The sequence below is a fragment of the Xiphophorus hellerii genome, chromosome 16 (assembly GCF_003331165.1).
Source record: "Xiphophorus hellerii strain 12219 chromosome 16, Xiphophorus_hellerii-4.1, whole genome shotgun sequence".
Classification (NCBI taxonomy): domain Eukaryota; kingdom Metazoa; phylum Chordata; class Actinopteri; order Cyprinodontiformes; family Poeciliidae; genus Xiphophorus; species Xiphophorus hellerii.
Window position 1 is genome coordinate 20,668,920 of NC_045687.1, and position 26,836 is coordinate 20,695,755.

The window sequence follows — 26,836 nt, forward strand, 5'->3', positions numbered from 1 at the left end:
AAATTACTCCATTAATTAAATTCAAACGGTGAAACATATGTATAAGCAGTTCTGTTGAAACGATTAAATGAAAGTGGTTTCATAGGTTTTTGAAACTTGATCTCAAGTTTTCAGTCATTTTATGTCGCAAAAGGAAATTTTATAGTACATGGGAAAAAGTAGTATATGAAAGCATTGCAATTCTCAGCAACAGTTTATATTCTTCCACATTTAAATCACCAAACAAAAATGTATTGCAAAAATAATTTTTAAATTCTTTTCTCAAAATTAAAACCAAGTTGAAGCAGATGTGTTTTTCACTTTCTGGAATTAATTTAGATTTAAAACAAAAACATTTTTTGTAATTATTTCTGGCTCTAATTTAACTTACTGAATTTGGTATACATTTCTCTGAGTTTATATTTATGTGGATATATAGGGAGACAAAAGGGAAGTAAACAAGCTCATGTTAACGTTAATGGGGTGGAGGGGAGGGGAAATAGAGCAAATTAGTCTTTTAAGTTTTATTAAGTTTCATATACATCAATATTTATTCAGCTGTAATACAAAAAAAACAAAAACAAAAAAAATCCAAGTCAAAATCAGATGATTTTTTTTACAAACAGGGCAGGAAACCTTGCAGTACATCTTCTCATTCTTTCTCAGTCACTACTGCAAAGCAAGGCATTTACAATAGCTTATTATCATACTCTCAGTAGAATATTTATATATGTTTAACCAAGAAGACTACTGATGTCCACATAGTTAGTACTTTAGTACTTAAAACCGTCTTTCATGCCGCTTCAGAATGAACGATGAGTGGAAATGAGTGAGGAATAAAACATTGCTCCACTGTGACATCTGAATTCAGACACAAAACTCTTAAAACATGATGCTCAGACAAACTCAGTCATTGCGTTTCCATCGCAGGTCCCTGTTTGAGACGACCAAATAAAAAAAAAAAATACAGACTTCTTTTTTTAAAACGCTTTGAGGGTGAAAAATGACTTTAAAAAAAATAAAGAAACATAAATGGAAATATGAGAGCTCCATAAGAGTTTTCTCCGAGGTAAACTTCCATCCGAAACGCCTCAGTTGTTCTCGCCTCTCTGCGCTGGCCCGCTTCGTGAGGACAGGTCCCCTCCGCCCCCAACCCTGCGCGTCCATCAGAGTCACAGTTCGACGGGAACGGGGGCGGGGGGTGAGGAAAAAGAAAGAAGCCAGATTCCTGGCAAGTGCATTTTGTTTGCGCAACGTGCGGTGCTTTCTAAGAGGCGGCAGAAGGCTGAAGCTTGTTGTTATGAGACCTACAGGATGTGGAGAAGAAGGGGAAGAGTTGAGAGCTCTTCAGGTTCTTTTATTGCTGCAGTTAGTCACAGACAGAGGATGCAAAAAGCGTCGGGGCTGTGCGGCCATGTTGGCGCGTGTTCGAGACCAGACCTTTCATGACCGTAAAACCTTGCGAGTCGAGGAACAGGAAGAGGCATTTCTCTCTCTTCAGACCATTTTAGACTAATAAAATATTAATAATCTAAAATGAGATTTTTTGTTATTATTATTATTATTAAAAAGGGTCAAACACAGTCAGACATATAATCTCACAGCCACTGTACATCATAAAATGTAGATAACATCCAGAACCAAAGGTGAAGTAACATACAAAAATGTTTCATAAATATACCTTTATAAAAAAATATGCAGCTATTTTTTATATACTTTAGTCCACACCTTCAACATGTCCAATTCAACTGAGATGTTTGAACAGAAATAAATAGACGCTTGGGAGTAAAAAGCATTTAAAATGCTTGACTGAGCACAAACGCCAGTATCCTAATTTCTTCTGAAAGAGAACAAAATGGCTGCCGGTCTGCCATGTTTCCTGTTCCGCTATGATTACAACTCATTCCTCAGAAAAAAACCCAAAAAACAAAGAGCACATTTGGTGGTTGTGAGTCTGTGTGTGTGTGTGTGGGGGGGGGGGGGGGTGCACACATGTGTGGGGGGGGGTGCACACATAATTCATTTCTTTTTGTTTGTTTATTTCACTGTCAACAGAGAGACCCCCCAGCATCCAGTCCAGACTCCAGCTAGACTGGCACACTTAAGAATCAGACAATCTGCAAGAAACAAAAAGAAGATGGAATGGCTTAAATCACAGGCATGCAGCACAGGTGGACAAACACACACACACACACAGACGCAAATGCAAAAAATGTCAGCGACGCAACCAGAGTCCTGAGACGGCGCCTTGCGGAAAGCGTTCATGAAAGCGTTTCATATTTTGTCACGCGTTAACCACACACCTCAGTGTTTTGCAGGGATTTTATTTTGGACAGACCAACATATTGCATAATTATGACGTGGAAGATAAAATTATACTCAACTCTTTCTACAAATAAAAGTCCCACACAGGACTAGAAAGGTTCATTTGACAGATCACCATTGCAGCAAATGAGCCTCAGTTAGCACAGCGGCTAACTCTGCTTTTCTTCCGCAGGAACAGGGAAGATGCTAAGAGTTGAAGAGCTGAGTTTAAAACGGGGAAATACTTGGAAAAAAAAATGTTAAGAGACTGCAAAAGAGTTAAAGACTAGTTCGCAGGTCTACGATGCTAAACATACAACCACAGCCAACCGTCTCTGCTGTAAGACTTGAAAATATCTATTCACAAACACACTAATCTGGCCGAGCTCCAGATTTCCTTCAGTTATGGAAGAACAATAGATTTAATCTAAAGATGTGCAAAGATGATAAGAACATTTATCAGGGGGCTGAATATGCATAATCATGTCTAATACAAACTAAAGCTCAAACGATTGATTGGGGTAATCGATTATTTAAATGACTGTCAACTAATTTAGTGATCGAGTAATCGTTAACTGGAGTACACACTCAAAAACAAGGCCATCTTTTAATGTATTTCTAATATTGTACATGAAAGGCTGAAGTGCTTCAATAAACATTTTTTAGAATTTCACCCGTTAATCGATCAATCGTTAGACTAATCAATATATTAACTGATTGTTAATTGCAGCCCTAATAAAAATAAAAAGATATTTACAATTTCTTTCCAGTTCTCAATTATCGGCTCTCTTCCACCAACATGCTGATACCAAAGCTAATGTCTCATTTAGCATTTTTCTAACTTTGAAAGCGATTAACGCACTTAGCTTTCCATAAATTAATTTCTTCTGGATAAATTCTAAAGCTCTAATCTAATTGGCTGTTTTGTAAACTTTCAGCTCAATGAAGTTTGACATTGGTGATGAAGTTTTGATTATCGACTATTAAGTATTTTTCACACTCAGCGTTTATATTCGCACTCTTATTTTGACCGTGGGTGAAAAGCGTTCAGGTCTGTTTCGTCTCCTCGCGCTCTCTCAATAAATACAACGTGTAGGCTTTATAGAACATGCAAACTGCAATGTCAAAATTAAATTGCTGCTTGTATTGACGTTTGCGCTTAAGCGTTAGCTGCTGCTAAATAAATACCACGTAGGTGTGGCGGTTAGTGGAACCAACGTTTATGATTAGCGCTTTAGCGTAACTAGCTTTTTAGTTAGCGCTGCCCACCACTGAATCCCAATAAAATACACTGATGTTTGTGGTTTTAACGCAACAAAATGTCAAAAAAAAAACCAAAACACTTTTGATAGTATGAACACATTTCCAGGCAATGACTGTGACAATATACACATGTAGAAACTAAATCACATTCTGTGACTTAAAGCTACGCCACTCATGCTCGTAGTAAAAAAAAAATAATAATAAAAAGACAGGCGGACATAAAAACACGGATGAAGTTAGAAGCAAATAAACATGGCAGAGTTTCTACATAAAGAAATGAAATCTTTATGAGCACAAACAAGCCAATTTTCAGAACCTCGGTTCCGCAGGAGCAGCAGCACTTCCTACCTGCTGGCCTTGAAGCCTTTCAGCTTCTGTACGAAGAAGGCTTCGAGCACCTCGGCGCACTGGAAGAAGGGCGTGTCGTTGGGGTTGTAGTAGCGGCAGTTGTCGAAGATTTTGGTCACGTCCGCCACGAACTCTGTGAGCTTCTGGTAATGTCGCTTTTGCAAACGGGTTTCCATTGTGGAAAAGTCTTGAAAGAGAGACAAACGAGTGTGAAACGAACGTCGCGTTCACCAAAAGCCGTCGTGCGCGCGCAGGGCGGCGGTCGTACCCATCGGCTCCTTGATCACGCGGTAATAATCCGGCGCATCGTGGGGATCCACCGGTTCGAGAAAAGGCCACGCCATTTTGTGAGACTGACGAAAACAAACACGTAAAATGTATCTTTTTTTTCCTTTTTAGCAAGGGACACATTTGTCAGAAAAGGGTACATCACATAACTTACACAAACTTAGTAAAATTCTGAAAAAATATTTAATACAAAGTCCATCTATTTTGATTAACGCCAGACTTCACAATCTCTAGAAAACTTATTCTAGTTTGTGGTGATGACATGACAAATGTTAAGCAGTTGGTAAAAATGCAGAGTTCAGATTATGAAGATAAAAAGAACAAAAAAGAGAGAGAGAGACAGCTCCTACCTGTAATGACCGTAATATTCTTTTCAACCCTTCGTAGTCTCTGTCGGTGAGCGGCGAGAGTACCGTCATCGCGTCCTCCGTGGACTGGCACTGCGGACACACGTACACGTCGATGTGATTGGCTTCGCTCTGCAGGATGCCCACACAGCGCCCGTGGTACCAGTTCTGGCAGCGGTCGCAGCCGATATAGAACCTGTGGGTGAGGATTGGACGAGGAGGAAAGGGGGACGACACCGGGTTTATGGAAATCCAAAAGATGGACGAGACACAGACATGGAAGACGCAAACTACCTGAGGTTTTACTACATGGCGTGCCGTGATTATTTGCGCTCTCCTTCAGATCTCGTGCTTTAATATTTATGTATTTTACTTTTTAAAGAAGGTCAGTTGACCAAGTTAGTCAACCTGTTGTTTTTGTCAGTTTCTTTGTTGTTTATATTTTACATTGGTTGTTCTAGTACTAACTGCACTCACTGACTGAACAAAGTGAAGTTCTGTCAACAAATAAATGTATAATTCAATACATTTGTCTGTTTTAATAAAAAGAAATCATTTTAGCGTTGCTTTTCCTGATCCGTATCGGCTGATTCTAAACCTCATATCGGTATCGGAAGTGGAAATAGTGGATCGGTGCATCGCTAGTAATGACGTGAAAAAATAACAAAAAACAGAAAAGAAGCTTTTTTTTCATACTTCAAACTTGACTGAAAGTAAGGTATTTTATAAAAAAGCACCATATGCTAATGGCCTGATTTAAGGTTGCCATTTCATTTTTAAAAGTTAATTGTTTTTTTCCTCGTCTGTTTTACACTTTTTAAAAAATGTTTCTCTTACTTCACACTTATGACTAAAAAGTGATGTTTGGTCAAATAAAAATAAAAAAACTGAATTGTTTTTTACTCGTTCTTGTTTTTTAGTCCTTCATACATTTCTTTTGCTAGCTTAAGCAGCTACTACGAAAATGGGCAATTTTTTTTAAACGATTACTTGTCAGAACAATTGACAGATTGCTCAATCGCTAAAATGGACAGAAGTGAGACGTGCGGCAGAGCCTTACTGTGTGTCGTCGTAAGGCGTCCGACAAATGCAGTACAGCTCCTCGTTGCTTTGCCCCTCCTGGCCGCGTTTGCAGTCGTTGCACACAAAGTCCTCCAGCTTCTTGGCCTCCTTTTCCGTGATTCCCACGCAGGCGCCGTGGAACCAGTTGGAGCAAAGATCGCACCCGATGTAGAACCTGAGAGAGAGAGAGAGAGAGAGAGAGAGAGAGAGAGAGAGAACGTTCTTTCTTTGCAGAATTCAAACCGAATTCGAACCAAAACATGGCAGGGAAGCCCTCTGAGCTTACTTGGACTCGTCGTACGGCGTCTTGCAGATGCAGTACAGCTTGGTGTCCTTCTTGTGGTCCTTTGAGGTAGAAGACAGCTTCTTCTTCTTCTTCTTGTGTTTCAGCAAGCCGGAATCCCGCTCCGGATCGCCGTCCCGTTCCTTGTCCTTGTCCCGATCTCTGTCCCGGTGCCTGTCGCGCTCGCACTCTTTGTCTCGGTCTCGGTGTCGCTCTCTGTCCTTCTCCCTGTCCCGCTTCTTGTTCTTCTCGTGGTGCCTGTCCCTGTCCCTGCCTTTGTCCTTGTCCCGGTCGTCCTCCCGCTTCCGCTTGTGGGAAGTGGACGCGGAGGAGTGGGTGCCGTGAGAGGAGTGCGACGGGTGGGCGAGGTGCGACAGGTGGGAAGAGGCCGCCTTGACGGTCGCCGCGGCGGCCTGAGTGATGGCGGCGCGCGCCTTCTCCTTTTCCCTGTGCAGCCTGGCTAGATCCCGCCTCAGCTCCTCCTGGGAAGACAAATCACTCCAGAGTCTGGAATCGCAATTTCTAGACCCGCGTCACCAAAATCCTGGCCGTTTTTGTTCCGGAAACTAACCTGAACTTGCAGCTGCAGCTCTTTGTCCAGCAGTGCCCTCTTTTTCAGGATCTCGGCCTTCAGTTGTTCTTTGTGCTTGTACAGCAGAGCGGTCAGCTTGGTGGCGTTCTGTTTGGAGCGCTTCTGCTCAACCACTTCCTCCTTCTTCCTTTTCTTCGCCGCCTGCTTCTCGTCCTTCTCGATCTTGTCCAGGATGAACTTCATCACCTGGTTGCACACGATCACTCTGAGGGAGGCGAGAGAGAGACAGAGCTTCAGCTGTTGCTTGCCTGGTTTAATTGTGTGGAACTACAGCTAACGATTATTTTTGAAATCGAATGTTATGACAATTAATCGCATTAGAAAAACATTCTACATTCTGCAGATTTTTCGAATTTAAAAATACATGAAAAAATACAAATAAATAATTCCTTCTTTTTTAAAAAAATATAAAAAGAAACATCTTATTACCTAAAATGCAAAAACATTTGAACTTGAACTTGAAGCTAAAACTGCCACTTCCGGGTAGAACACATTTACAAACAAAGAAAGAAGTTGTTTTTTTTTATCTTCAATGGAAAATGTATATATTTTCTGAACAGTTTTACTTAATTATTGCTCTGAATATGTTGTTCTTCCAGTAAATTGCCTTTTTTAAAAGTCTGTATACTCCAGTTAACGTTTAATCGATTACCAAATTAGTTGATGATTATTTCAATAACCAATTAATCCCGATTAATCGGACTACTCCGATTATCCATTTCAGCCATAGCTATTAAAAAACTGCAAAAAAAAAAAAAAAGGAAGATTGTTCTTCATTCAGTGAAGTTACTCACAGTGGGTAAAGAATCCAGAAATGTCACTCGAGTAGTGACACGTTGTAGTAAATTTACTCAAGTAGAAGTACAAAGTACAGCAAAGTAAAATTACTACTAAATGTAATTTTTTTTTTTCCCAAGAAGTTACTAGAGTAAATGTAATCGGGTTGGATACGAGTTGCAACATTTCATTTTTCTTTGGGATGAATGAAGTATTTTTAAATTGATGTATAATAATAATAATAATAATAATAATAGTGATCTTTAGCTTATAAATTGAGCTCCAACCTCTGGTTCTCCTCCCGCTCTGCTGCAGCCAGCGTCTTCCTTTGTTTTAGTTGTTCTGCTGAAGCATTTTGCTTTACTGCCGTCTGACAAGCAAAACAAAATTCCCATTAACCTTCAACTTATCTAGAGAGAGTTCATTTATATAGAAAAAAAACAAAAACATGAATAACTGTTATGCCATAGAGTCTCACCGGTTTCTGAATGCCATCTTTAGGACTAATGACATGCAGGTTCTGGTCTTTGGGTTCCCTTTTAGCCTCGTTATGTTTCTTCTTCTTTGGTGGTTGCTGCTGCTGCTGCTGTTGCTGCTGCTGCTGTAGTCTCTGAAGCTGCTCCTGAATGCTCGCTGGTGCCTGTATGGTCACCATGTTCTGGATCTGGTGGGCTTGGATCTGGCCCCCTGCCTGTTGGATCTGGATGGGCAGCTGCAGCTTGATTTGCTGGGGGACCGTGCCCCCCTGCTGCTGGGCCTGCGCCTGGATCTGGGCTTGGATCTGGGCAGCGACATGATGCGGCAGGGCGGAGAGCAGCTGCACCGGCTGCTGGAGGCCCGACACGGTGATGAGCTGATGCCTGATGGGAGACTGGACCTGCAGCTGAGGCTGCGCTTGAACTTGAGACTGGCTCTGAGGCTGGAACTGGACCTGGAGCTTAGCTTGGACCTGGCCGTGGGGTTGGACGTGCAGCGTTTGGGGGACTTGGGTCGGTTGCGGCGACTGGACCTGAAACTGAGGCTGCGTTTGGACGTGGGGTTTCTGCGGACTTTGGGAGAGAATCTGGTTTTGCTGCTGCTGTTGCTGCTGGATCTGGACCTGGGTGTGGAGTTGGGTTTGGATCTGCTGTGGCTGAAGCGGAGGCTGGGCCTGAGGTTGCGCCAGAGGCTGCGACTGAATCAGAGGCTGTTGCGTCGGCTGAGGTTGCGTTTGAAACGCAGCTTGAACCTGGGGGTGGTACTGAGGCTGTGTCCTGGCCTGGAGCTGCATGGGGGACTGAACCTGAGAAAGGGGTTGCACTTGGGGTTGAGGCGATTGTTGTGTTTGTGGCTGTATTTGTGCCTGCGGTTGGAACTGAACTCTGATCTGGGACTGAATTGGACCTTGAACTTGAGGCTGGAGGTGTGGAATCTGCTGGACTTGTCCGCAGGTCTGGATCTGCGCAGGCCTTACGGCGGATACAACGGAGGAAACTGGTAACCCCTTCATGTTGACCTGCACAGTTGACGCCGCCACGTGGGACACCTGCTGCACAGATACAATGGCCGGGTGCTGGACCAGCACGTGGGAGTGCGGAGTCTGAGACGTCTGAGGCGAAGGAGCGATGGGCGAGTGGATGGAGACTGGTCCAGGAGCAGATGAAGGAACGGAGGCCATGGTGGGTGGTGTGACCGGAGTTGCGGCCTGAGCTGGAGCCTGAGAAGACGATGATGGAGTCCAGTTTTTGGGCTGAGCTGCCCTCTGTTCTATCAGAGCTACGAAAGGAAAAAAAACAAAACAAAGGGAAGTGAATATTTAAAAAAAAGGAAACAGTACAACGACGTGTTGGATTTTGGTTCTTTACCTGGCACTGAAGGTATGGTACAGGTGGCTGTGACCGGTGTGACAACAGCGCTTGCCATGGCTGCATGAAGGGGCGCAGAAGGCGCGGCCTGTATTTGGGTTGGAGCATTGGCTGGGAAAGGGATGGAAACTTGGGTGGACACAACAGCTATAACGGGAGCAGAAACGGGCGCGACGGCTGGCGTTGGTATTTGGACAGGCGAAGGTAGCGAGGCGGAAACGGGAACCTGGGGTGAGACCTGGATAGCTGGTCTGACCGACACTGGAGCAGACAAGGGAGTCGAGGTCTGCATCTGGAGGTGGGTTGAGGTTAAGCCTGGAGGTGAGCAGACAGACTGGGGCTGGAACTGGACTTGGGTTTGGAGGGCAGTGTGTCCCGGTATGGGAGGGGAACTTGTAGTTTGGGTTTGTGCTGGAGGCGAACCTGCTATAAGAGTGGAGATAGGGGTTTGAGGGATGGCTTGGATTTGTGTGGTGGTGGAGGAGAAGCCTGGTTTATAACTTACACCTGGGTTGAGATTTTGTGGAGAGTCACCGACAGATCTCACCACTTGGGGGTGTGCAACAACTGATGGTGGGGGGGTTGACACCTGTGTGGAAGGCTGTGCTAGAGAAGGTACAAGAGAAGACATCTGTGCCTGTGGAGGGACGGATGAAGCAGCAGAAATGTGTCCTTGTGGAGAGGCCTGAGGTGCAGGAGTCACAGGGGATGTGACTTGGTTCTGGACAGGAACAGAAGCTGGGCTGGGGGCACAACTCGGCTTTGGTGAGGGGCTTCCGATGTGTGTTGGGGCAGGAAGAGGTGTGGCCATTTGCGTTTGGGTTAAGGCTGATGGAGTAGTCTGGACTTGGGCTGCGGCTCGCACTTGAGGAGGAGAAGATGTTAGGGTTTGAGGGCTTGGAGTTGTGGCGGGTTTTGTAGGGGTAGCGTTCATGGGGGATGAAGTGGAAACGGTTGACGATGGGGGCATGGGAGTGAAGAGGAAGCGCTGGATCTGTCCGTTGGGCATGGCTGCCTGCATTAGTTGCTGACCGGGTCCGGGGATGACCGTAACACCCTGTGGGATGATCTGAAGCTGTCCCTGGGTCTGGCCTTGACCCTGGATCACCACAGTCAGACCCGGGTTCCCCCCCTGAAAAATGTCAGAAGCAATATTCTCAACATCAAATAAAAATTAAGACATAGTTTCAGTCAAAATTTCTTAGCCCGGAAAAAGGTTTTGAGACTCCAACCCCACACCGAGTTGCTTTTTCTGAAACCGCCCTCCAAGATCCCCGAGATAATTTTCTGGGGACCCTGGAGTCACTATTACAATTACAAGGCCAATCACTGTTCCTAGTAACAGGCCAGTACCTATTAGAGTTACTTGTTCCAAGTCCCCACACCCATCTCAAATCTTGCAGGATCGAAACATATGACCTCCAGATCCACTTTTACAATCTCCACATGTGTAAAATAGGAATTCATATACATTATATACATTCGAAACTAGGCCTGTCGCGATAAACGATAAATCGATTAATCGTATGATAAATTAAAACTATCGACGTCATTTCAATTATCGGCATTATCGTCTCTTCCGGACTTTTTCTCTTTCTGTTGATGACACCGAATGAAAAAAGGCTCAACTCCGGTGCTCTCCACTGACCCTCCTTCCTCATTTCCTTAGTGTAAAGCCCAGCGCCACTACACGATCTTAGAGCTGTCGCCGATTGTCGGCCCATTTTCAAAACCTGACAGACCACACATTAGCCGACAGAAATCCTAGATAAAACTGTTCGATCGGGTTCGTTCCTGCCGTGTGGTGTCCAACGATGGGCACAAAATAATGGCTGCAAGTCCAGTGAACTAATTTTAAAACCAGGCATTAATCAATGCTTTACTACAATCTACCTGCAATGCATGTGGCTAGTGTCAGCATAAAGTCCTGACTGAATGAAAATCATTAGAACCTATTTACGTCACGTTAACGAAGAACAGCTGAAAAGTTACCGGGTTTATCAACTGCAGTAGCAATTTCACTCCAACTCCTCCTCTTGTCATTTCTATATTCTTTGCATGTTGAATAAACATTAATATTGTTTCCACATATCATCTCCAATGTCCGCTGGACTTCGGTTTCGCCGTTTCAGCTGTTTGGGATTCCCCGACGTAATTTCCCATCAGAAAACACGGAGGAGAATCCGCGCTTTCTGATTGGCTGCCTGTCACATTCAACAGGCTGCGTTAAAGATGCCAATCGGAGAAAAATCCCTGATTTAGATCAGAGCGGCAACGACGATCTACCGTAACACACCACACAATCTTAGAAAGATCAACGTTTTAAGATTGTTGTAAGGGGAAAAATAGGAGCAAAAAATCATGTAGTGTGAACTATTGCATCAGGTAGTCGATGTGCCCATTTTCTCTATTTAAATCTAATTATTACTGAAGGGCTACATAATATACAGACTTCATAAGCTGCCCTCTTTTGGTTGAATGCAGTATTTATTTCCACTTTGGCTTTATGATGTTTAGTTTTTATCAAGTACATTTTTTGTTAATGGAGACTGAGAATCCATTTTGTTTTTGTTTTTGGTTGTTTTGTTTATTTTGTTTATCAGTTCCTGTGTTAAATATTCTTTTGAAAATAAAGTGTATCTACCTTTGGCAGGAAATCACATGCATTATTACGTCATTTCCATTAAATCAGTGTAAAAAGGTCTTCAGACAATATTATCGTTTATCGCAATAATTTTTTGAGACAATTAATCGTTCAGCAAAATTTGCTATCGTGACAGGCCTATTCGAAACATTTCATAAAGCACTTTTTTTTTATTGTTTGCACATGTTCCAGTTATTTGGACATTAGGAGAATTTAATTTATCTGAAATAACAGAAATTGTTTAAACCAATACTAAATAACGAGAGGTACATAAACTTTTCCCATCATGTTGTCCTCGCAAAAAGTTGCCATCCATCAACTCGAAGCTTACAGAAAACACCTGTAACTTAAGATCTTGCAAAAACTCAACATCTTTAACATCACATCTAAATAATTTAAGTTTTATTGCTTTAAGCAAATGCATGGATATTTTCCCCTCACAGTGTGAGTGACAGCAGACAGGAAAGAAAGTAAAAATTCACCTGTGCGCTCTGCGTCAGCTGCATGAGTTGAGCCATGGTGAGTTTTACTTGGCCCTGCTGCGGCCTCGGGGCCTGAGAGGATGCAACAGAGGGCTGTCCGGGAGTCGTGGCGACTGGACCCGAAGAGGCTGGCGGGCCTGCAGCTCTGAGAGGAGGAGGCGTACCAGGGGCGGCTGTGACTGCAGGCTGAGTGTGACCCATCTGGACTGCAGTCGGCTGACCTGGAATCAAATTTGACACCTTTACTGCTTCTGTACGGCTTAGAAGTTAAAAAAAAGAAGAAAAGAAAACAAAAAGCAGATTTTTGACAAATCACCTTGCTGAGCCGCTGCTGGATTTTGAACCGTTGTTGAAGTCATTTGGTTCCCTGTTGCACCGGGTGTCTGGCTTACTGTTGTTGTGGCCTAATAGAAACGTTTAAAAAAAACAACAAAAAAAACCTTTAAGATCATCAAGAAAAACACTCTGCGTATTGGATAACAATAAAACGGATGGATTTAAAACCAGAAGACCTTTTGCTGGGTGCTAGAGGTCGCGGCTCTGAGGTTGATGTTCCCAGTTGTTGGATGTAACGTGCTGTACGTCCGGAGATTTGCAGGAGGTCCGGAGGGGAAGATGCCCAAAACCTTCTGTTGAACCACACCTCCTGAAAAGATCCATCATGTCAGCAGAGGAGCGTCGCAGATTAATATACAAATGTGTAAAGGCATGCTCGGTGTGTGTGTGTTTAATAAACACCTAAGTGGTTTTAAGATTCTTGAACTGGCATGCATATTTCCATCGGTACAGACTCACGAGGGGACAATTTACTTATCATGCTGAGGGTCAACACTTAAAACTAATTTAGGCCTTCCACAGTACAGTTTTCCCATCCATTTTGGCAATCGCAGCCCACTGGGCCTTGCCAAAGCGGATGGCACTCATGCTCCCTACCTCCTTGAGTAGAAGGCACATTGAGTGTGACAATCTTGCTGTTAGCGGGCAGCGGCAGTTTGGTGGCGAGGACGTGACCGGCCACAGTCACTGGGCTGCCAGCGATCTGGAAGGTTTGCTCTGAAGCGGCGACAACGCTGCCGGCCGCCGAGGCTGCAAGACACACCACGCCACCTGGAGTCACGTGTAACCCGGAAAGGGGCCGCGGCAACGGCCGATCTACAGCCGAGGTGTCCACTGTGAGGTCCAAGTCCGCAAGAACGAGCAGAACGCTTAAAAGTTGGATTTTTATTTATTTTTTGTTCTTTTTTTTTTTTAGTTCCTACGTCAGATTCACAAAATTGCTAATTTTCGTAGGACTGAAAGTGGACACCGAGAGTTATGAAACTATTTTTTGCCAAGGCAGTTTCGATTGGTGACATGGAATGTGGTGAACGATTATAAAAAAGAAAAAAAAAGACGAGATGTTGTAATGAATGGTTGGCCTTGAAAAGCAACACTTTTTGGTGATTCCGTCGCCGATACATGAATGTTTGTGACGATGATGCTAGGTAACGCCTTACCTGAGCTGCTGCTGTTGTTCTGACCCTGCTTCACCCAGGAAGCGAAGGACTGGTGGAAGTTCTTGTCCTGCTGGAATGGAGCCGGGGAGCCCAGTTTGGAGGCCAGGACCATCTTGGCTCCAGTTGTCATCGGACTCATCCTCTGGCCGGTGGAGGTCGGTGTACTGGGAGCGCTGACTGCGGTTGTGCTGGTGGTGGTGGTCGTGGCAGTAGTGGCGGCTGTGCTGAGTTTTTGCTGCTCGAGACGTTTCTGAAAAAATGTTTCAAGTTAAGACGTGGAGAAATAGGTGATGAGGGTTTCTGCAGGTGTCGCCATCTCAAATGTAAAACTTTTAAAGACCAGTACGAATGGAGCTTAAGACTTGGATCGTGACAGGAACGTAAAAAAGGAAATTGCAAATAGATAACTTGTGTGTGTTAACCATTGGCTAACTTCTGTTGCCAGGACAAACATTGTCCAGCCAACCAGCAATAAGTTTGCACTTCGCCATGATGAGAATAAATAAGCTAGCTAGCATTACCTTTGAAGGCTATATTAGCAGCTAGTTAGTGGTAGTCACAAGAGTCACAGAACGCATTGAAGAAGTCTGCAAACGACTGAAAGTTTTGAGTAACATTGAAGTATCACAAGAAAAAAATCAAAAATCAAACTACATTTATTATACAGTTACCTAAGTAAAAAAAATGACACCTCTTTTCTTTTTTTGCCAAATGATGATTTAGGCACAAAAAAAAAAGTAAAAATATAAATAAATAAATAAACTCCCTTTTGGGACAAAATGACTGAGTCCATTACTGCGTAGTATTCAAACTGAATCTGCAGCCGTAGCTGTATCGTGTTGTCACCTGCTGGGCAGCCAGTCTGGCCTGCTTCAGCTGATTCTCCAAATGGGCCTTGACTTCCTCTGCTGTCTTCAGAGTCCCGCTGGTTTTGGATGGATCTAAGCCTTGCGACTTCTCTCTTTCCACTCTGGAAAACCAAGAAAAAAAAAAGATGAAAAATGCAGAGCAGAGACAGTCCTGAAAATGACTCATTCACCCAAAAACATATTTATAGTTTTGACAATTTGGATTGTGCGTTCCTAACCTCTCTGCGAAGGCTTTTATTTCCCAAAGCTCCAGCTCCTCCTCAGGGACCCAAGTCTCCACGGCGATAGGCCCCGTCTGTTTGGCTGGCTCCTGCTTTTTAGGCCTCAAGGCACTGGAGCGCAGACCTTTCCTTTGAGGAGTTGGAGTTTCTAATCACAGAAAGGGTTAAATGTTTCTTGTTTCTCTTATATTATTTCTATTATAACGTGTTTTGTCCAGATTACTCTCAAAATCTACATTTGGTGGTACTTAATTCCCCCCAAAACCTCCTACCTTTGGGAGTGTCCCTGTTTCCGATGGGGCAGATGATCTTCCTGATGCAGTACTCTGAGCGAATGCCATGGGGCCCGAAGTCCCTCCGTCTAATAATCTCTGTGGTGATTATGTCTGTGTCTGTAGTTTCTAAAGACAAAACGGTTCCTAGTTTTAAGTCACGCATGAGGAGAAAGTCTTCATTTGGACAAGAAACCTCATTAGTTTAGACGAGTTACGTGACAATGAATGAAAATGCAATAAAGAAAGAGAGAAAAAAAATTAAGAAAAATGAAATTGAGAACTTGTGGACAGCTCTGAAATGAGAGATTTACAGTGAAAGGAAACAGTACGCTAACCTCATATGACAGGAAGTCCATCACTGTTATTAAAATGAGAAGCAGCTGTAATGATAACTGATATTTTTTCATGTCAGAAATGTTTATTGCAAAAGTTAGAAAATGAAAATATCTGAAATGCAAATGAATATGTTTTGCCTTGTTTGTGATGTCCTTTCGTTTTTGGAGTCCGTGAACTCCAGTTAACGATTAATCAATTACTAAATCAGTTGACAATTATTTCAATAATCGATTAATCATGATTAATCATGATTAATCCGATTAATCGTTTCAGCCCTAAGCAAATGCTGAATTTTTCTCACCTTTCCGAGTCGTTCCCACCGCAGCAGAAGGCTTCACAGCCATGTCGTCCCACCTGAGGCAGGCCCACAGCAGCCTTAGCATCAAGCTAACGCCTGCTAGTGACCTCACAGTCTGAAGACGGTATCTTTAAAAGAAGAAAAAGAAAAAAGTGTGCGTGTTATATAAATAGATGCTTTACGAACCAAGAAAGATAAGATTTGTACAATCTCTGCATGTTACCGACCTCCATGAGATCCCAAAGGTGGGCCGAGGCGAAGGGTAGGGCCATATATCGGGAGCCGGCTTGGCATTGTAGCTGAAGATGGGCACTTCTTTGATGCCCGCCTTCCTCCCCAGCCTCTTCAGGTCATCATTAGGCAGGACAAAAATGCTCTTCTTGCTACTCTTGGTGACAAACTTGCGGTAGGACGGCAGCGCTGTGCCTGAGCGCGCCTTCTTGGACTTGGAGAACCGCAGCAGGCTGACCCTGTCTCTCGTGGAATATTCTTTACTGATCGTCATGGAGCCGGCCGTCGTGGAGGCGGGCGCGACGGTTTTGGCGTCGCTGGGTTTTCTCCTCAGGGAGACGGGTGCCACTGGGCCCAGTTGGGGGGCAGCAGGAATGATATCAGAGGAAACCGAGCTACTTTCTGCTGAGGGAGTTTTACTGGAACTGTTGGCTGTGTCGTGCATAGAAGATTTCTGAGGCTCCTTTAAAGAGTCGTTAGCGATTGAGGTCTTTACATCCTCTCTAGATGTGCAATTGTCTGTAATACTACTGTTGTGGAAAGACGTACTGGACAATTTCAGCTTGACAGGCAGCGACCCCTCACTCTTTACAGCTGAATAATCACCACTGTTCAGAGACTCTGCTTTGTCTTCAATATGGTTCTCCAATTTGGGGACTTTCAGCGGTGGCGGGTGTGCTACGCTGGACAAATCGTTTCGTGAGAGGTTCCCATTCATCAAAGACTTGACAGGCTCTTTCTCGGGATCCAACGCATCGCCCTGGACCGGAGAGGTGGAGTCTGCGGAGACGGTTTTGCCGTTTATCTGTGAAATGCTGCTTTTGCCTTCCGAGTCCAACTGTCCGCTGCTTTGATCCACTTCGTCGTACCCCCGCTTTTTGACGTTCTCTCCGATTCTCTTTGTTATTTTGTTGTTCCCTGTCGTCTCCGGCAGACAATTGTTGATGCTGTTGAGTTCCGGTTCTCCGTTCACTTCCTTATGAGAGTCAACGGCCTTCACCTCAGCCACGTTACTCTGGCTGGACACGACGAAATCGAATTTAATGTCCGCCTTCGAGTTCGTGCTCTCCTCATCGAAGTCGAGCTTTTTGACGACAGGATCTTGTCCTCGTAGGTTTCCCTCCTTCTCCTCTGTTTTAACGCTCAAGGACAGAGCAGGCTGCTGTTTGGCATTTGCCGTTCCTTCCGTCTTGACGCCAGTGGCGGGTTTTGTGGCCGCCTGCCTCATCCGCTCGAGTCTCTGCTTCTCCTCCAGGGTGAACTGCTTGACCCGCCGCTCCAGCAGCCCGTCCAGTTTGGACGGCTTTACTTTCTTCTTGTAGGCCGTCCGCAGCTGGAAACCCTCGCTGACGTTCACGACGTCGTAGAAGATTTTAGCGGGGATCTCCTCGGTTTTGGGTTCTTCCGGTGCCTGTGTCGTTTCCCTTCCTGCGGTAGCAGGGGAAGAACAGCTGCTTTCGACTTCACCTTGGACAAAGAGATTCAGAGGTCAGCTGAATAAAGAATTAAAACCACATTCACAACTGCAGATTTTTACCTTTCTTGTCGACATCCATTTTTTCCTCCTCTTTCTCTTCACCAGCAGGTTTTGCTTGCTCATCTTTTACAGAAATGTCTTCCACTTTGTTGCTGAGAGGTTGGCTGCCATTAACCACAGATGTGTCCTGGGACAATGAGTTGGGTTCCTGCTCCTTTACCGGTGCGCTCTCAGGAACCTGCTTCTCGGTTTCTTTTAAATCCTCCGTCTTCATGGAAGGTGTTGTACTTTCTTTTCTCAATTTAGCTGAAAAAATAAACCAAAAACCAGCTTAAGCCTCAAATGTAAAAACATACGACCCAGGACGTACGTGGAGGGAGTTGCGTTACCTTCCATTTCTTTGCGGTAGTTTACGTTTGTGTTCCCCGGCAGCTTTGGAACGAAACGCGGCACGTGCGTCTTACTGACCCAGCTCCAACCACCATATCCTGTTACTCTGTACTCTTCCCCTTTTTGCTTCCACACCTCAGAAGAAAAAAAAAAAAAAACACTTTATTAGAAAACATTTATATGTGCAACACGAATCTGTATGCATGGAATTAGGGCTGCAACTAACTGTTATTTAGGTAATGAATTATTGTGATGATTAATAGGATAACATGTTTTTGTAAAATTCCTTTCCAAGCCAAATATCTCCGTACTCTACCTGGTGTTTGATGGGGATGGTGTACTTCACCCAGGTTGCCTGCTGCAAAGTCTCTTCATCCTCAAGTTTTTTCTCTCGTTTCTTCACTTTTTCCTTCTCATCCCGCTCCATGGAGGTCATCCGGTGCATTCTGAAGGATGCAACGCGAGACATACGAACAGCGTTGACAAAGACACGCATCAGTGAAACGCCAAGCTGAGCCTTGCTCCTCTTTTACCTTGTGTGGCCGAGAGAGTCTTTCCAAACAGGCAGCATAACGACTGGTTTGATTGCACACTCCAGGATGGCCAAGGCCAAAGCAAATTCCCTGGCCTTGCTGCACATCTGTACTGCTTTGTTCCAGTTGGTCCTACAAAGAAAAAAGAAAAAATAACGTTCATGTTTCTCTGTATTTAATGATAATTTTTTAAAAAAGAGCCACCCAGACGTACCTGTGCGACGCCCAGTTGGGGTGCATGAACGGTCCGGGGACGTTCGTTTCCAGCTGGACGATGGTGAGGCGCAGCGTGGCGACCGTCAGACTCCGCGCCCCGTGGATGGAGCCGTTCCACTTGAACTCGGACGCCGTGGTCAGGCTGAACTTGTGCGAGAGGTGGCGCTTCTTGTCGTAGTCCTCGCGGTGCTGATGCTTGTTGAGCGCCAAGGTGTTGGTGCTGTACTGGTTCTGGTATACCCTGTATTTGCCCTCCTGACCCAGTTTGAACAAGTTGTTCAAATTCACCGCCAGGTCCCTTTTCAGGAAGGTGAGGCGCGAGGTGTTGGCAGCAGGAGACGACTGGAATGGAGACGGGAAGGGCATTAGGAGTTTATCAGCAGGAGGATTCAGTTTCTGTTAGGGCGATAAATCTGCACCGATTTCCTTCGTTTTGGGAGATCGGCCGACATCTGCAGGTGTATATTTAGCAGAAGTCTCTCTACTGTTGCCAACTTTGTCACCATTATTAGCAGCTTCTCAAACAACAACAACAAACAAAACAGCATTGGCCGAAACTGGAATTGGCAAGTTTTAAAAGATCATTGCTCGGCCAGAAAACTGTAATCGGTGCAATATAACTTAGTCGCTATATTGAGTGACTTCTTAGTCAAAAAAAAAATATATATATATATGTATATATATATATATTGACCAAAAACAGCAGGTTTTTAAAAATCAGTGATCAGCAAGAACACTGCAATCGGTTCACCCCTCGTTTCTATACACGTGACTTATTCCACTGTAAGGCTGGCAGCATCATTCAGATGCTATTACTACAACTTTGCTCAATTTAATACAGGAGACTAGGTACCACAGACATATTGCAATCATTACAAATAAATATTTAAAAAAAAAATACAAGAATAATGTCACATTTTCACTTCTACATTCAATTTAAAACAAACAAACAAAAAAAATCCACCAGGACGCCTCACCTCTTCATTGCCTTTCCGTATTAGATTTTTCGATTCGTGTCCTGCTCCGCTCTCCGTCTTCATCCTTTCATTATAGTCCTCTGGTAGAAAGAAGTTGAGCCACCCTCACATCATCAAAACAAGAACAATTCGACACGGCCGAACTCAAATCAGACTCGATGTTTCGTTTTTCCATGTTTGTGCTTACCAGTCCCATCCTGGCTGGTAAAGGAGGACCGGGAGGACCTGTCGGCCTGGTCGGGGGGCTCCACCTTCTTAAGGCCCCCGGGTGCAGAGAGTTGGTCCCCGTCGCTGGGCGCGTCTGCCAGACACGGCCGCTCGTGTGATTCGGCTCGGCTCGGCGACGACGGCTCGTCGCCTTCTGCGTCTTCGCATGTGGACTCCGACTTCTGCTGCTCATCTACATTATTTATATTAAAGACAACCGAGTACAGGAAACGGTGAAAGCAGGTTTTCTAAAAAGCCAGCTGCAGGCGATAGGCTATGGTAAACAAGAAAAATAGTCAGGATTACCAGCGATCTTTACAATTCAAACATGCCGAGGATCAGAAATACACACTTGCTAACAAATTTTGCTGGACGATAAATCGTCCAAGTAATTATTGCGATAAACGATAATCATGTTGTTTTCAGACCATTTTCAAGTAATATATTGTCAAGTTCGCCCTCTCAAAGACTAATAATCTTTAATTTTGTAACAAACTCTCAACACTGAAAGTAGAAGATATTTTAAATATCCAAAATAAAACATGGAAAAACCACAAATAAAACTGAAATAAAAACCTACATACAACTAAAACCACAAATAAAATGGATTATGAGGTCTCTGTAAACAAAATTGCCTCCAAAAAAATATTAATCAGAATGGAAATAAATGTGCTCGTCTTAATTAATCTCGCAATTAAGTGATTAATTGCTTATTGCGACAGGTTTACTTGCTGTACATATCACTGGTGTAAATATGGTCCAGCAAAAGACCAAAATAAAGAGAAAAACTGGCAACAGAAGAGTCGTCATTATTGTATTGCTCATCATTTGTCAAGATAAATTTCTTGTCACAATAAAAAAAAAAACATTATTTATTGTTATTACGATAAATTCCAGTTAATAATGTTTAAGAAAACTGTAGATATTGTTGGGATTGTTATTTTTACAGCCTTCTCCACTGTTTAATACATTTGAAAATATGATTAAACGCAGTTACTTTGTGTGCTTTAGTGATGCAAATCAAATCAAACTTCTTTGATACTATTACTTGGTTCTATTGTTACAGCCTCACGAACACAAAAAGCAGTAATAATAATAGTTATTGTTATTGTCCGGTTTATTGTTATCAAAATAGAACCACAAAACATTGTGATAAAACTTATAGACCCCCTATTTTGGTCTCCTCTAAACACACGTAGCATCCAGTGTCCTTCAGAAGCATGCAAATTTATGTTTATCAAACAAATCATGACATGTTTAAGTGCAAACAGCCAGGAAGCAGTGTACTATAAGCCTGGCGGGTCACCAGGTTTTACTTTCGTCCCCACCAGGGTAAGCATTGCTAGTTTTATTCTAACATTTGGATTTTGTAGGACTTTAGGTCTCGTTAATAGTGTCTTCTGATAATACACGGTGCGCCCCTATAACTGGGCTTAGCAAGTTTTCTGGGGGAAACCTTGAACAGGGCATGAAAGCTTGAGTTTAGGACCAAGAATGACTCAGGGGCGGTGAGAAGGGGTACCTGTCCGTCCCTGCGTTGCCAGTTGAGTGGAGTCCCCCTTCTCGTGGTTCTCAGATTGAGCCGTTTCATTGTTTGGCTCTAGAGATTCAGTGTTGGGTGCTGCTGCGTCCTGGGAGGCGGCAGAAGCGGACACGCATCTCTCCTCTGCAGGAGGCTGAGCGGTAGCTGCTGTGGTACAAGTCATATCAACACAAATACACTCAAAACGTGTTTGAAAAACATAAACTAGTTGAGCGTATTCTATCTTCTTTTTACCTTGTGAACTAGTGTCTACTGTGGTCTTGCCGTCCTCTGCTTTGATTTTCTGCGTTGGGAGCTCAGTCGTGTTTACAGAGCCCCCTTCTGCTTCCTTCTTCCCCTCCGCCGTTCGTTTCTTTGCTTCCTGCTCCTCTCGCCTGACCTTCAAACGCTCCGCGGACACCTCTACAGATAAGAAGAAGCAATTAGACTGAAACCTAGGCGCCATTGCCGTTTCAGGCCATGTCATTTGAAGGCACCATTGCAACTAGTTCACCGTCGTTAGAAGCAAACTTACGTTTTGTTGATCCACTTTTTGGATTTCAATAATCTGTCATGTACAACAACTAATCTACTTCCCTCCTTTTAATCCCTACGTTGTTACACGGTGAAGTTGTTGCAATGCGGCTCCTGAAAACGTCCATCTTATCCGAACACTGCGCTTTGTTCACAGTAGAATGAAATATTTAAAAACGGCACGTTGTCATTTGCTCGCTTTCCATAAACACTGAAAAAAGAAAATTGCTGACAACGTGCGGAATCCAATTTCAATTGATGCAGTTTTCCCGTTTTGTGAAAATTATTTTGAAAGAAACTACACCCTGTAGTTTCAGCATATTCTGTTGTAGAGGTATTGTTTGAGGCATTAATAATGTAGTAATGTAATGTAAGAATAATAGTATTACTATTAGTAGGAATAGAAATAGTAGTCTCAAGAGACTCCTTTATAGCTACAGTGGTAGAGAGTAGTGAACACTAACTTTTTTTAGTTGGGCTTTAATTTTTACTGGATCAACGCAAACTGGCAGCTCTGTAATCCAATCTCATTATTTAGAAGCTAATCTATATTTTAAAACTTATTTATTGTTCAAGATAAATCGCAATGAGCTAAAACGTGTATTTGACAAAGATCTTGGATTAGAAATCGGCCGTGTGATCTCCGATTGGTGGGGCTCTGAGTAGGTATGAGTAAACTAAAAGTGAGTTAAGTCACTCTGTTACTCCTATCCTTCCGAAAACTTTAGTGGATGATCATGTGCATCAACAGTTTTCAATGAGACTGATGCCAGGAAGCAGCCTGCAGCAGGAGCACGCTCCAAACAATGGAAGCTACCCCCGTAAGTGTTCCTTTAAGGCAAAGGCGCCAAGAAATCTCGCTGCTAACAAGATTTAAGTGCAGCAAAACACAAAGGAAGTCTGGCTGAGAGAAAGAGATGATAGGGCAGCCAAACAGAAACGGAAACTGCTGGCTAAGAACTGAAAGGTCTTCAAACCACTGTAGCGTCTTGGAGGAAAGCCGAGTGTAAAACAGTTGCTCGTTATGTCAGGGAGCGAAAAGGGCAACACCCAACTGTCTCCAGCGTCGAAACACGTAGCTTGATAAAATTCCTCGGACCTCCTGCGGAGCACATAGATATGCGCTTTCCCTAAACCAGAGGTGCCCAAAGTCGGTCCCGGAGGGTTGGCATCCTGCATGTTTTAATTCTGTCCCTGGTTTAACGCACCTGGATCCAATGATGGCTCGTTAGAAGGCCTAAGAAGAACACTGACATGCTGAAAAGGTTGTTGGTGCCACCAGGGAGAGAACTAAAAGGTGCAGGATGTCGGTCCTCCAGGACCAACTTTGGGCACCCCTGCCCTAAACGTTTTGAGCCATACATAATCCCAAGCAAATCAAATGTTTGCTTAATGGTGCCACATGTTTTCCCCGAGTTCTGAGGGCAGCAGGTGTACGGCGTACCGTTGACGGCGGTGAGGTAGGCCTTGTTGGTTCCACGAGCTCGGTTGGTAAGATCCTCTGTGATGTCCATGTGAGCGTGCATTTCCTCCTTCATCTCTTCCAGGGTGGCGTGGAGGTCCGCCTCCCAGTACTCCTTGTCCAGACCCTCGACGAGCTCCTCCAACTGTGCTTTGCTGCTGTAGTACCAGATCTTTTTCTTCTCGCACTCCCCGTCTTCTTCACTGGGAAGAGACAACGGAGGATGTTAAGACGGGTCGAATCTGTAAAAATATTAGATCCCTACCAAAATATCAAATGTCAATGGGGTTTCCCCCGGTGTATTATAAGTCTGCTGGGCCACCAGGCTTTACTTGCCCTTCAAATTATATGGATTAAGTAACTTTGTACAAGTTAATTTTGAAACGGGGCAGACCAATAACAAGCTAATGTAGCGCTGTATACATTATGTATAATAATTAGCTACAATTACCTACTTGCTAATTGTAGCTAGTCAACTTGCTAATTAACTTTTTAGCTTTCTGCTAATGTAGCTGTACATTAGCTACATTATGATGAGTTTAGACATAGTTGCGTCTAAACTCATCACCATAGATTTCATCTCGTTCTTCGCAGGGATGTGTTCAACTAAATCTGTTTGATTCCAAACTTCATTTGATAAAACAGCTGATAAAGAACAAACACACCCGAATTGGTGTGCAACCCTGAAAACCATGCATAGAAGGTGAAAGGTTTTGAACAATCTAACCCTTACTTTGAGAACATTTATTCAAAACAATTGAGTAAACAATTCCAGGTCTGGACGAGACCTGGAATTGCTTTCACGTCCAAAGGTTTTTTGTTTGGGATTTAGGTTAGGGTCCTAAGATTGCCATGGGAGAACCATGTCTGGTGAACTGTTTTTCCTGTCCTTTTTACCATCAATTTTTGATCATAATCTAGTAAAAAAAAAAAAAAAAGCAGCAACAATCTAATAACTTCAAGAGCTTCCAACACATTCTCTTGTATTTGAATGCTTTGCAGAAACTTGTGAGCTCTTGTAATGCCTCTGTATATCTGAAGAACCTAAATATGATTACCAGAGAATGTCACCAAAAACGTAAATGGTAATCATAAGTTGAACAGGCGGTGATGATGGCCCCAACTCACATAACAATCCTTCGATTTAGGAACCAGTATTTCCTCTGGTGGCGATCATATCCGATGGGCTCCTGGCGGATGTAAGGCCTGTTTTTCTGTGCCTCGGTCACACAGTCCGTGACTCCAGGCACCTTGTGCGCCACGCAAACCTCACACTGCCATTCATCCTCTGGAACCTCTTCCAGCGGCGGTTTAACACACTCCAGGTGGTAGACGGCAGAACAAGTCTCGCAACACAGCAAGTCTCCCAGACGGTGGCACACGCGGCAGTGGTCGTCGTACTGCATGCTGCCGTCGGACATTAGCTCCTCGCGGGCAATGTTAGTGGTGAGGAACTGGTCCACTAAGAACTGTAGCACCTTAACCTTGCTTTCGAGAGAACCGCACGGATATTCGTCTGTCTCCAGGTACGGCAGAACACGGTGGAACTCTCTGTCGCTTTCACAGTACGCCCGCAAAACCTCGGGCCAGGTCATGCCGTCGATAAAGTACAGAGTAGAGTTGACGCTGTCCTTCAGGTCAGCGGGGCCAAAAGTAGTGTTGGAAGAGTCTTCCTCGCGCAGGATGGCCTTCAGCAGGGAGATGTGCGTCTCTGCAATCAACGTGCATTGCTCCTGGCCGACCAAGGCGGCGCAGAAGTCCTCGAAGCGGAACGGGGAGAGACGCAGGACCGAGCTGAAGTTCCGCAGCACCTCATAGATGGAGGTGATGTTGAGCAGCTCCACACTGGGCACCAAGAGATCCTCGGAGGTCTCCGGAAGCTCAAGAGGAGGGATTTCCTTGTCTTCCAGAACGGGAGTGCGAGGACGGGGAGCCCGTATCTTGTTCTTTGCTGTAGGATTAAAAGAAAAATAAATTCGATTACACTGACACATCAATGCAGAATAACATAAGAACTGATTCAATAACTGCTTGAAACAAAGTACATTTCATCACTTCAATGCTTTTGAAGACATTGCAAACTCTACAAAGCTGGAAACTTCTACAAGAGCTACTATGGCTGAAGTTGCTCATCATTAGCTTAATGAGGCTGCCTCATCCTCATACAGCAGTGGCTGTCAAATTAGCCAACAACGTTAACGCTAATTAAACCTCTCTTTATAATGACGGGTTTACTAGGAAGACATCAGGTGTAATTACTATCCAGAGTCTCGAACGCATAAAGTAACTTGTTCTGCCTAAGGAAAGCTGCCAAAGTATAAGAAAATGACAGGCATGCTAGCTAGGCTAGTGTTAGTTAGCTGTGTGTGTGTGTGTTTGTTTCCTTTACGGCTAATTAAACAAAAAACAATCAAAGTTCTTGTTTCAAGCAAAGATTTGAAAAGTGTGGGCTGCAAATATGAAGTGCGTTTTATTTTTATTTTTTTAATAGCTGTCACACAGCAGGCAACAGCTACCTTCAGTGCTAACATTAGCTTGTTATAAGCTAAGTTATTAGCTCCGGCTATGACAGCTAAAGCTACACAGCCCCTCAAATTCTTTTTGGAAATGAGTGTGAACTACACGATAACGTAAGGCGACGGAAACGGGTCGGGCTACTGACACGGTTGATGCTTCAATCCACCTGCAGTGGCTTCAATGCGGCCTGTTTGCATACAGTGTGCATTCTCCATTTTGAACAATAACCTTACTGCTTCCTGCACTGTACACAAGCCCCTATTATTGCATGCTCTGACCCAGACGGGACCTCCAGAGCCGAGGGTCCGTTCAGTGAGCAGTGATTACCCGGAGTGCTGGCGTGCGTGCTCTGGCTCCGAAAGCTGCTCTCTGTGCAGAAGCTGGCATCATCCTGTTCCTCGTCCAGCACATCATCTTCCAGGCAGTCAGACTCCTCATTGAGGGCCTCGTCTTCCTCGGACTGAGGTGCTTCCTCAACAAACTCGTCCTCCTCCGACCGTAAACTCACAGCATCGTCCTCCTCGTCACTCTCGTGGTCGTCGTACACCACCGTTTTGGACACAGCAGTCCGTCTTCCCCCGCGACCACCTCTGCCTCCTCTTCCTCCACCGCCACCTCTGCCTCGTCCCCTGCCCCGTGTTGACGTCGCCTTCCTCTTTCTGGCCGTTTTGGGGGGCTCCCTCGTCGGGCTTTCGGCGTTCTCATCCCCGCTGTCTCTAAACCTGGGCTTCGGGTTCCTCCTGGGTCGCAGACCCCGGGTCGTAGCTGGGGATGCCTCAGCGGTTTGTAGCGGTTTGGGCGGCCTGCCTCTTTTCCCTCTCATGATAGGCGAAAATCTATTATTTTAGAATGCCAAGGTTTGCGTGCAAATGGCATACGCGAGCGCGAGCGAAAACGGTGCCCCTACGGAGCCGAACGAGCGCGGACCCCAGAAGCGGCACAACACCTCGAAGCCCCCCGCGTCCCTTCGAACGCGAAAGCTCAAAACGTTAGCCCGGCGTCCCGTTCAGGTTCGCCTAGGGCCGCCATTTTTCTTCTCTGCCTCTCTGGCTGAACAAACAG

At 44.4% G+C, this 26,836-nt stretch overlaps 1 protein-coding gene across 4 annotated transcripts; it reads right to left on the bottom strand.

Annotated features, from left to right (window-relative positions):
- Positions 1 to 488: 488 nt before the first annotated feature.
- On the bottom strand, positions 489 to 26,836 carry bptf (bromodomain PHD finger transcription factor). 4 transcript variants are annotated; one of them, XM_032587155.1, is made up of 32 exons: positions 26,102 to 26,836; positions 24,386 to 25,208; positions 23,240 to 23,460; positions 21,517 to 21,684; positions 21,262 to 21,426; positions 19,720 to 19,932; positions 19,533 to 19,612; positions 18,554 to 18,897; positions 18,340 to 18,471; positions 18,123 to 18,252; positions 17,806 to 17,941; positions 17,477 to 17,722; positions 15,936 to 17,406; positions 15,712 to 15,836; positions 15,072 to 15,200; positions 14,797 to 14,947; positions 14,556 to 14,679; positions 13,710 to 13,959; positions 13,147 to 13,299; positions 12,726 to 12,859; positions 12,530 to 12,617; positions 12,214 to 12,434; positions 9,088 to 10,219; positions 7,722 to 8,998; positions 7,531 to 7,613; positions 6,446 to 6,671; positions 5,878 to 6,356; positions 5,590 to 5,766; positions 4,533 to 4,725; positions 4,163 to 4,247; positions 3,895 to 4,081; positions 489 to 1,286 (listed from the first exon to the last, which is right to left on the bottom strand). In XM_032587155.1, the coding sequence occupies exons 1-32, from the start codon at positions 26,595 to 26,597 to the stop codon at positions 1,247 to 1,249; spliced, it is 9,879 nt and encodes a 3,292-aa protein (XP_032443046.1). In that variant the 5' UTR covers positions 26,598 to 26,836; the 3' UTR covers positions 489 to 1,246. The 4 variants fall into 4 exon arrangements, with proteins under 4 accessions (XP_032443046.1, XP_032443045.1, XP_032443047.1 ...); XM_032587154.1 differs by having other exon boundaries at positions 21,262 to 21,429; XM_032587156.1 differs by having other exon boundaries at positions 489 to 2,096; positions 21,262 to 21,429.

What these genes read in the sequence shown, in the direction of transcription:
- bptf (XM_032587154.1), bottom strand. Translation starts at nt 26,597, where the DNA reads ATGAGAGGGAAAAGAGGCAGGCCGCCCAAACCGCTACAAACCGCTGAG. An exon ending in CCTCTAGCACCCAGCAAAAG is followed by an intron (nt 12,618 to 12,725) that starts GTCTTCTGGTTT and finishes CGTTTCTATTAG; the next exon opens with GCCACAACAACAGTAAGCCA. An exon ending in AGCTGACGCAGAGCGCACAG is followed by an intron (nt 10,220 to 12,213) that starts GTGAATTTTTAC and finishes GACATTTTTCAG; the next exon opens with GGGGGGAACCCGGGTCTGAC.